General features: G+C 38.4%; 1 protein-coding gene across 1 annotated transcript; it reads right to left on the minus strand.

The window, feature by feature from the left end:
• Positions 1 to 7,411: 7,411 nt before the first annotated feature.
• Positions 7,412 to 10,920, minus strand: LOC127783986 (2-oxoglutarate-dependent dioxygenase 33). The gene is made up of 12 exons (XM_052311153.1): positions 10,724 to 10,920; positions 10,367 to 10,482; positions 10,122 to 10,240; positions 9,938 to 10,001; positions 9,787 to 9,854; positions 9,234 to 9,292; positions 8,965 to 9,124; positions 8,825 to 8,844; positions 8,594 to 8,640; positions 7,949 to 8,029; positions 7,777 to 7,866; positions 7,412 to 7,677 (listed from the first exon to the last, which is right to left on the minus strand). The coding sequence occupies exons 1-12, from the start codon at positions 10,755 to 10,757 to the stop codon at positions 7,549 to 7,551; spliced, it is 987 nt and encodes a 328-aa protein (XP_052167113.1). The 5' UTR covers positions 10,758 to 10,920; the 3' UTR covers positions 7,412 to 7,548.
• Between the last annotated feature and the right edge of the window lie 268 nt (positions 10,921 to 11,188).

Below are 11,188 nucleotides of genomic sequence, written 5' to 3' on the forward strand. Positions count from 1 at the left end.
ATGCGCAAAATTTGTATCTCAATGCTTATTGATTTACTTGTGATCTTTATGTGAAATTGATCTTCATTTTCTAATCACAAGTGATGAAATATAAAATTGAGAGGTAAGTACTTGATGATCCCTCATCAAGGATCCCTTTGCTTTTCTTTCCCTACTTATGCCCTTTTTGGTGTTAGATGTCAAAGGGGGAGAAAGAAAAGATTGATCAAAGGATGAGATATTTGAGAGAAATTATCGAAATGCATGCTTTAAAGATGCCAAAGAGTAAATGAGAAAGGGGGAGAGAATATTTGAAAGTGTTTATCAATTGGTGTGAATGCTTATTATTTGATCACCATGCCACATGCAATTGAGATTATCTTTTGATACTTGAAATTGTTTACAAAACTTGATTACTCATGCTTTCTCAATCGGTAACGGAATCAATTGGCATAGAATCAAGTTTTTGCAATTGGCATCAAGAATTTCATTTGATACATTTTGAATCTGCCAAGAATTTTAGTTGTGTGTGTTGTTTTAATTTTGGTATCTCCTTCACACACAATACACCCCACAGATGCAAAGAGTTAGCGGGAGCTCTCACAATTTCAAAATTATGTGCATATGTGTTCACTTCATAAACTTGTATGCGCACATTTAGGGGAGCTCAAACTAACCTTTGGATTCAAAATCATTTATTATCAATCTTTTGTAAGCTTTAATCGTGTTGTCATCAATCACCAAAAAGGGGGAGATTGAAAGAGCATCTATGCCCCTAGTGGGTTTTGGTTTATTGATGACAAACGATTAAGGGACTAATACACTTATTGAGTGTATAGGCAAGTGATTAGTCCGATGAAGAAGCTAGGAAATGGACTTATCGATAGATGAAAATTAAAGAGAAGATATTGAAGATGCGGGTATGAAGTGACCACCTATGGCAAGACGGTGAAGCACAAGAGCCGCTCAGCTGCGATGGACCATGTGGTGGTGAAGGGCAAGCAAGGGGCTTGGCGCCGACGAACCGAAACCGGTGGTGAAGGGCGAGTGAAGACTGTGTCGTGATGAACCGTGCGAGGCCATTTGAAGCTATGAATTATCCGCATCAATCATTTGAGAAATGAAAGATGAAATGTCAAAGATCAAGAAGATGAGATCTTCCCGATGATCAAATGACCTTGTCATTGGTAATCCTCCAAGTGAAGAAAGAAATTGGTGTGAAGGTATTCCTATTGGTATAACTTTCCTTTTACATTTGAGTTTAGGATGCCGTACTATTAAGGGGGATACCACATGCATATAATTGGTTGAATACTAGTGCTCAAAATGCTTCATCTTTGTGTAAGTTGAAAAACCTATGCCAAAATTTAAATCCTGAGTTGCTTCACTTGTCACAACACTTACACCGGGTTTCTTTGCAAGGCTTTTAACATCTCTTGAAGGTTTTGGACCATGTTTTATGTTGGGTTTGATAGCCCACAAAACTAGCTTTCTATAGAGTCCAAGATCTTCGAAATCGGAGTTCGGAGTAAAAAGTTATTGCATTTTTACTTGAGCAACATCAGACTATCCGATTTTTCACCGAACTTCACTCTCTATCTTGATTCGAAAAAAATCCTATCGAGTGAGTTTTTCTAAGGATCGGAGTATCCGATGCCAGATCAGATAGTCCGATGACACAGAGACTCCAAAATTTCATGGAACTTGAGTCTCTGTTTGAGGACGAAGTTTTTCTTCTAAAATATCGGATACTCCGATTAAACATTAGATAGTCTGATGTCTCGGAAAGTCCAAAATTTCGTGGAATTTCGTTCTCTGTTTCTCATTGCCTTGGAGGTTTAAAATATCGGACTATCCGATCTTGTATCGGACTATCCGACGTGGGTTGAAAGATTCCCCTCCAACGGTCACATTTTGGGGGGGATCTATATAAACCCCCCACCAACCCTTTTCTAGGGTTGCCCAAATACATTTCATTCAAATCTTGTTTTGGGTTGAGCTTTGTTTTTTGACGAGAACACAACAGGGGAGGCCCTCGCTGTTTGAATAATTTTATTAAAGAAAACAAGAACAAAGTTATAACATATTAATCCAACTTATGATTACACCGTGATATCTCGCAGTAGTTCTAAACAACAAAAGGAAGAGGTCACCCTTTAAGAGTTGCCTCCAAGTGATGAAAGAGGGGATCTTTTGCTCGAAGATGAACCCATTCCTTTGTTTCTAGATATGCCAAGCAGCATAAAGGAATTTCTCCATGAAACAGCTCCCCTGATAATCCAATTTGCCCCTTATAAACATTCCTTCCAAAGGAAGAGTAGTATCCCAGGTAATACCTAAAAGACTCCAACAATTTTGGGCAAACGGGCATAGAAAGAACAGATGCATTAGGTCTTCAACAGCTGCCGATTGACAAAGAACACAAGAAAGATCACAATCCGGAGGAGCACAATTCTTATAATCTAGCATGAACTTGGTGTTCAATCTATTCATCATGAGTAGCCACCCAAAAACCTTTACTTTTGAAACTGCTTTGCACTTCCATAACCATAGAAAATGGACTGGAGGCTTAATAGCTCTGAAATTCAGTGCATATAATTTTTGTGAAGAATATTTCATATTCCCCCAAATGTAAGACCAAGCATCATTTTCATTAACCAGCTCGATATCCACAAGGGAAGAAGTGAGCTCTTGAAACTCCTGAAAAGCTTGAACAGATAAAGGTAGTGTAAAATTTCCTTCGGCCTCAATGGACGGAAAATCAGAGACAGATGCATTCTGGTTTTGAGCAAAAGAACAAAGCTTTGACATAGTGTGAAAAAGAGGAGGTTGATCAGCCCATACATCATACCAAAAGGAGCAGGTATTTCCACTTTTCAGATGACACCTTGCAATACCTCTAAAGACATCCATTAATTTGCAAATGTCTCTCCACCAGAATGAGCCCTTCAAGTTTGTCAGATGAGGGACAGAGTTACCATAACAGGAGGAGCAAACAAGATTGACCCAGGGCAAATCCTTCTTATTGTAAAACTTTTCCAAAAACTTGATGAGCAAAGCTTGATTTTGGATAGAAAGGTTTAGCACTCCCAGGCCACCTTTTCTCTTAGGCTTACAAACCTTATCCCAGGCTGCCAAAGATTTTTTATTGAAGTTGACCTCAGAACCTCTCCAAAGACAATGTCTTCTTGCTCTGTCAATGCTATCAATCACTGTCTTTGGCAACATTAGAGTACACATGTAATAAGTAGGTAGTGAAGAGAAAACTGAATTAACCAACGTAAATCTATCTCCATTGGACAGGAAGGAATCGTTTGATGTAAGCCTTCTTTCAATTCTATCCACTAAAGGTGCAAAATCTATTACCTTTGGCTTAGTGGTACCAAGGGGTAAACCCAAATATGTAAATGGCAAAGATCCCAATTGACAACCAAAGACTGCAGCTAAGTTTTGAGCTTTCCCTTCATCAACATTTATTGGAATGAGACAAGATTTATTAAAATTTACCTTCAGACCAGTTCCCAGCTAGAAGGTTTGCAATAAAGCCTTTAGAGTAAAGAGCTCTTTACCACTAGCTTTTAAATAGAGCAGGATGTCATCAGCATATTGGAAAATAGGGAAATTTGGGTCAAAGTCTGATGGAAAAGGCTTTGATAGAAAACCCATTGTATAAGCTCTGTTGACAATGACCTGGAGAAGTTTAGCTCCTAATACAAAGAGTAAAGGTGACAGAGGATCACCTTGCCTTACTCCCCTCTTGCAATGGAAATTTTTTCCAGGTACCTCATTGATCAGAACTGAAGAAGAAGCAGAAGAAAAGATCTTCCTTATCCATCCAAGCCATGTAGCACTAAAACCCATGGCTTCCATTACTAGCAAAATAGCTTCATGTTCAATAGTGTCAAAAGCCTTCTCAATGTCCAATTTTAGAAGAACTATTTCCCTTCTGGAGTGATGGCACTGATGAAGGAATTCAAAGTTCCATGCTAGACAGTCTTGTATAGTTCTCCCTTTTATGAAACCATATTGATTCTGACTGATTAACTCCAATATCACCTTTTGCAGTCTATCAGCCAGGATTTTTGTTAGAATCTTAAGAGAGATTCCCATGAGTGATATTGGCCTAGAGTCATTTATACCTTCGGGCACAGATTTCTTTGGAACCAAGATGATAAAAGAATGGTTTAAAGGATCCAGGTCCAGAGTACCAGAGTAGAATTCAGCTGCAAGTCTGTAGTAATCCTGACAAATGATTGGCCAACATTTCTTCACAAACATCCCATTAAATCCATCAGTCCTAGGAGCCCTGTCTATAGGCAAATTCTTTATAATTTTGTCCAACTCAGAGATACCAAAGGGCTGATCCAAACTAGCAAGAGATTGATTTGCATGGAAAAAATCTTGCAGCTGAAAAGGCATAAACTCAAACTGGGAACAACCCATTCTTGAAGAAAAAGCACTCCAAGCTATGTGAGCATTCTCCTCATGTCTTGTACAGACCAAACTAGAAGAGTCTACTAAAGAAGGTATTGCATTTCTTCTATAAGACTCAGTAGCCATAGCATGGAAAAATTTTGTGTTCTCACCCCCAAACTTGGCTCATCTGATGGTACACCTCTTTTGCCAATGAATTTGTTTATACTTTAGGTATAACAACAGCTTGTTTCTGATAGGAATTCTAAAATTCCATTCAAGAACAGTGAGATCTCTCAAATTTTCAATGGAGTCCAAAAAAGCTATGACAGCATTACAATTTTTTATCAACAATTGAAGTTTAGAGAGAGATTTACTCCACTTCTTCAAACCCTTTCTCAATGCCTTCAATTTAACAGAAATATTCTTGGCTGCATTACCTTCATACCCATGATTTTGCCAAATGGATTGAACTAAATCAAAGAAACCATCATGCTCTATCCAAAAAGTTTCAAATCTGAAGATGTCAGCTTTAGGGATGTCAATTCCAATTTGCACAACACAAGGTATGTGATCTGAAGTAGAACGAGCAAGTGGTTTTACTATGGTATGGGGGAAGGTTAAGGTCTAAGTAGTAGAGGTAAAGAACCAATCCAATTGCTCTATTAAATGACTATGCTGCATGTTACTCCAAGTGAAAGCCCTTCCCTTGAGGGGCAGCTCAACCAGACCCAGATCACTGATCATTGCATTAAACAGGAAAATGTCATTCATGTCTGCACCTGGTCTATTTCTATTTGCAACCGATCTATAAAAATTAAAGTCTCCAATAATGAGCCAAAGGTCATCATCTGGAATGTTCAACTGGTGGAGCCAGGACAGGAAATTATTTCTTTCAGGACCAGTGCAAGGACCATAAACTAAAACTATAGTACATACCAAACCAGAATGGTTTGAGGTGAAAGTAACAAAAATTGAACTATTCCATCCAACGAAAATACCACCAGAAGCTCCAACAGATGGAGAGAAAGCAAACTTGTCAAAACGTTTGGGAGCAAACTTCTTTATATAAGAATGATCAAAAGAGGATCTTTTTGTTCCTGAAGGCAAAAAACAACACAGCCACTTTCCTCAATTTTATTTCTAATGGCTAACCATTTGTCATCAGAATTTAGACCTCTAACATTCCAGCGGAGGACATTCCAATTTCTCATAACCGAATTCATTTGATAACTAGTCTTAAAGAGAGAAAGATAACAAGCAGGAATAATCCATGCAGTTCCCAAGCACACCAACACATAGTACCAGCATAGAGTTTACATAACTTAAACACAAAATAAAAGGGCTGATATAGGGATAAACACATGCCCCTAAAGAGTGCCACTAGCAGCCCTAAAAGTCTGACAGAACTAGGCTTCATCAGTGGATGGTCCAATAGCTTTTGGCTTGATGACCTGAACATCTCCCAAGTCCACCAAGCTTGAAACCTCCTCTAGGGAAGTCCCACACATCTCAGATCCTATCTTTTGAAGCAAAGATATATCACAATCAGCAGGTATAACAGAGGTAAGATCACTTTCAGATTCACAAGATATATCAGGATTTAAATCAGTAGAAGATAGAGAATCAGATGGGAAAACAATTCCACTTGCCTCAGCCAACTGCTTCAGCTTTTTAACTGCCTTCCCTCTTGGCTTTCCAACACCCATATTTGGATCCTCTTGCAGAGTATTCTTAAAACCCCCCATATTTGAGCTTTGTGCTAAGTGCTTTGGATCTTTGAGCTCTCTCCCTCTCTATCTCAAATCCTCCTTGTTCTTTGTGACTTGGATCTTTGTGTGTGGATTTGGAGTTTGAGAGCCTAGTGTGTGTTTCTCTTGATCTTGAGCATTAGGATTTGTCCAAGAGTTCTGTGGTGTTTATTACTCTTAGAGGTTGAGGACTCCTAGACGGCTAGGTGTCATTCTTGGGCCACCGATCTACGTGTGGTTGGCCAAGAGAAGTTTATGAAGGCCGGATCTCGCCTCCACAAGGAAAGGGATACCCTTAGTGGAAGGAGGAGTGCATTTGTGCAACCTCATGAGGATAGGGTTGAAAAAGACCCGGCTCTTTGCGAGCCCCTCAACGGAGACTAGAATCCCCTCAAGGATTTGAACTCCGGGAAATACATCGGCGTGTAAACCTCGGTGATATCTTCACTCTCTTTACCTTCTTGTTCCATTGCTTTGTGCTATGCTAATATTGTTGTTGGTTGAGCTCACCTCTTTTCCTGTGTATAATCTAGAACTCTTAGGTTGTTCTCTTGTTTGTATAGTTGTTGTGCAGGTAAGATAGTCTGATCTCAGTTCAGACAATCCGATCACATAGGACTATCCGACCTGATATCATATCAGACAATCCGACCCTGTTTTGTTTTAGCTTCCGTATTTATTTTTAAAAACCGCCTATTCACCCCCCTCTAGGCGATATCAAGGTCCTTTCAGTAACATATTTTAAAAACATAATTGGATTTAACCAAATAATTTTAGTTTTGTGACATTTACTATAAATACAATCATTGTATAATGTATATACAACTATTATCTTTTTCTATTAATTAATGTAACAATTTCAATGTGGTCAAAGCAAATATCGTGTCATTTTTAAGCTATCTTTATAGTTTAATAGATAGATTATTTTCACCCGTTGCAACGCACGGGCATTTTTCTAGTAATTATATACTTTCATATTTGTATAAATTTTTAAATGAAACTCAACGGAGGGAGTATATAAGACAGAAAAGGTAGTGCCTTGGTCACGCTTATGTTTAAGCCCGCTACGTCCGTGTTCGGTAGTCTGCTCGTGAGTTTTTTCATAAGTGTGCGTCTATTAGGAAAACTTGATTTTAGATTTTTTTTTCTGATTTAGTTTTTGCTACTCATCTTCCTCCTGTGCTGGGACATGTAACAAGAAGTAACTGCAATCATTCCATGATCTACACATCTATGCCATGCACGAAAAGATTATTCACATCGCTTGTGATTTCAATTAAGGATGCATTCCATTCTTCAATATGACTGTTCTACTGTGCTATGACAAATTTACAAATGATTTTATTTTAGTGACGAATGTTGCGATCAGACATTGGAGTACAATGCATGTTCTTTTCCACAAATTTTACATGACGAAGTTTGTCAAGACTTTCTGAACCAAGTGTTCTCCGTACACAACCTTTTCATACTTGGCAACACCACCTGTTCTCTCCCGGCAGAACTCAACAGGCTCTACGGCAGCATCGAAGTTTGACTGTAGCATTCAAAATTCAGAAAGAAAAGAAAGAACATGAGAAATCAACTTCACATAAACTATGTGTAGGATTGAGACTAGAGATTAAGCAAGACATACCTCATAGAAGAATGCAACAGATACACGGTAGCGAGGGGAGTTGTTAACAACTCGATGAAGTGTTGGCTGATATATTCCGTTTGACCAAACCTAACCAAAGAAGACAATTGATAAGCGTCTCATGTTTGATGACCATAAAGATATCAGTGAAACTGCAAAGGAAGAAAAGAACCTTCAGCATGTCACCGATGTTGCAGACGAAGGTTCCTGGGATTGGTTTGGCATATATCCATTCACCTGATTGGTTTCTGACCTGAAACATATTCACCAGATATTACAAACGGATCAAAATTGTTTGCTTCACCCTGTTTCAGGCTAAATATGGACAGTGGGAAGAAACTGTAAGATGCTAATTGCATACTCCTAATTACTAATGCATCTTAGAAGATGCGTAGAATGTTAGAAAAGTAGAGAAGTATCTCTTGTTAGGTTATATGAGTCAAATTCTGTACAAAGATGCCCAGCTCAGATGCACTGCACTCTAATGAAAAATAAAACAATCTGAAATCAAGTTCTTATCTTCTATCCATTCTACGTCCCCTCTTCTTTATTACTAGACAGAGATAACATGGAAATAACTTTGGCGATAAGAAATTGCAAGGAGAAAAGGCCACCAAGCAAACAAACAGTGTGGCCATAAAATATCTCAATTAAAACAATCTCTGAATAGGGTAACCAATGATATTTGTCCAGATTTCTGGTGATAAACAACCAGTTTTTTAAATCCACATTGAAAATTGGAATCTGAGTAGAGTTCGAGGGCAAAGACATGACTTATTCCTATAAGATATGTATTAGATGGTGAAGAAATAAGTACCTCAAGGGCGCATATGTCATCATCCTGATTAACCAATGTCAGAAGACCTACAAATTTAACAAATGATAAATATGATCCCCATGGTTTTGATATAACCTCTACTGATTTTTTAGGATTAAAACACAAATAAAGAAAAAACAAACTTTCCACAATACATCAATCAAAGAAACATATATGCGTATTACCACATGAGTTCAATTCCAACGGAACTTTTGAAAGATATGTACTAACCATAGTCTGTGTGAGCTCCACTGAATTGATCGTAGAATGGATGCCATGTAAAAGAAAAGCAGTGTCAGATGACTCTACACTCAATACACACGATTTGCAGGATATATTACCAAATAAAAACGTAGATACAATTTGCTCACCACCCAGTATCAGTGCGCTGCTCTTCTGGAATATCAGTTGATACAGGATAACCGATCAGCCTGCAAACCCAAAAAGGATCTCCTGCGGTTGTACCTTCAAAAGCATCAACTGGCGCACCCAATGCCAAGGCTATACCTCGCATGATCTTTCTTGAAAGATCTACAAGTAAATTTTCATAACAAACGCTGTCACTCATAAGTAACAAATAATAAATGGATCAATAGCATACATGCACAAATAAAGATTTAAACTAAGTATAGAAGTTAACCTCTTAGAAGGCTGATATAGTTTTCCAGCAGTACATCAAAATTTGATGGATATTTGGGCCTGCATAAAAATAAATGAACCGGTTATTTGAATTTTGATAGATCTCTGACCTAAAATACTCAAAGGCAGTCTACCAAAGTTCAGAACTTCTTCAGTAATAGCTGAAGTAATTCAACAAGCAATAATTCTGTGGTACCTAGTACCAACTATTTAATATGCTTCTAGTAACAAAAATACATTGAAGTATGCAAGTACAATTGTAGCCATAACTTCTATTTTCTTTACTATAATTCATAATTCTACCCATATTGTAACATAATACATGTTGGTACTAGATAAAATATTGTAAATATAAATTTTATTCCCGCACATTCTTCCAAATAGAGGTGTGCTATAAGCTAAATTATTTATATTGTGAGTATTATTAAAATATGCAATAGATCAAAACTGGGGTATTGTTTTATATCAAAGTCAAGTACATAATATCTGTCTCGCATATGTCAAATAATACAGTGCTGTAGGAAAAAAACAGAGATGGAGAGTTGGAAACATACCACAAATTAGATCCTACCATTGGTTTAGCAAGGTCTCCATATTTACCAGGTTCAATAGGCGTGTAGCACTGTGATGTTTTTTCTTCCAGGGATTAACTCAGGAACAAATTAATGGATGATAAAAAAATAATAAAGAGAAAATTAAACTTACATCAATTGCTTCATGCATGTCAGGTTTACCCTTGGTAATATTTTCACCAACTCTTTGGTACCCTCTGACAGTAAAGACAACAAAGTTATGTTATACAGGAAGGAGGATTAGAAGGATCCAATGTGGAACAAGGAAAAATGTTGGAAACTTAAAAACAGGTTGAAGCTGTCATTTTATATCACACCTGTATCCACTCTGAGGTGTCATTTTAATCTTGAGTTTTTCCTCATAAGGAAGCTGAAAGAACTTCTGTGTCACATCCCTAACTTCCTTCATTAGCGAGTCAGCAATCCCATGGCCTTTCTGTTAGTAACATACAGACACCATTTGATTAGGATTGATATTGTGTAGCTAGTCTGCTGTACCCATTGTAGTAAACTGATGCTAAAAAGTCTGAAGTAGGCTAGTAAGTAAATAAGTAAATTTTACCACATAAAAGAATCCAGCCTCCCTGCAGGCATCGTCCAACATTTGCACAACTTGCAGCAAATCCTCGTCATTGACCATGCTGGGATCATCAATCTTTCCGACAAGGGGACTAATGTCTGACAAATGAACAAAGATAGAGGAATTCTTCAAATGGAGATTTCAAAGTACAAGCATATATCATCTCATCCCACCAAGTATCTTTACACAAAATTCTACAAAAGCTGTATCTAGTACCCTTTGCAGACAAGCAGTCGTAATCTGTGGTTAATTGAACTAACTGCAACTGGTGGTGGCAAAGCAGGTAAAAGAAAAAAAAGAATCCCACGCAGGATTCCAGAATCTGAATCTGAATCTTACCGATCAAGGGGATTGCCTTGAAGTCAGAACCCATGGTGATGCAGGGAGAGAAGCCGCCTGTGGGGACACGAACGCGGCGGCGGTCGGGCGATGGCGATTCCGGCGGCGGGCGGGCGGGCGAAGAGTGGCGTGATAGTGCGGTTGGGTTGGGTTGGGTTGGGGATTTTGGATTGCTGCGATAGTGGGGTGACTTTCGACGTCATGTGCGGCGTTTTATAGAACCAAAGTGTAAGAAAAAAATGGGAAAGTATGTAGCGGAAACTATACGATTGGATTGCCCGAAAAAAATGATGCGATATGCGGTGCGCTCTGACCCCCGACCCGAGTAAGAATAGGATTGGATTGCCATGGTCGATTTGGAGACGACCAAGCAAAGCAAAACCACTTTTCATGTACTCTGTCTGCCGTACCATACCATACGGCGAGAAATCCGAGATTTTGCCATTGCCATCGCCACAATGCCAC

This window comes from Oryza glaberrima, chromosome 9 (assembly GCF_000147395.1).
Source record: "Oryza glaberrima chromosome 9, OglaRS2, whole genome shotgun sequence".
In the NCBI taxonomy this organism is placed as follows: Eukaryota; Viridiplantae; Streptophyta; class Magnoliopsida; order Poales; family Poaceae; genus Oryza; species Oryza glaberrima.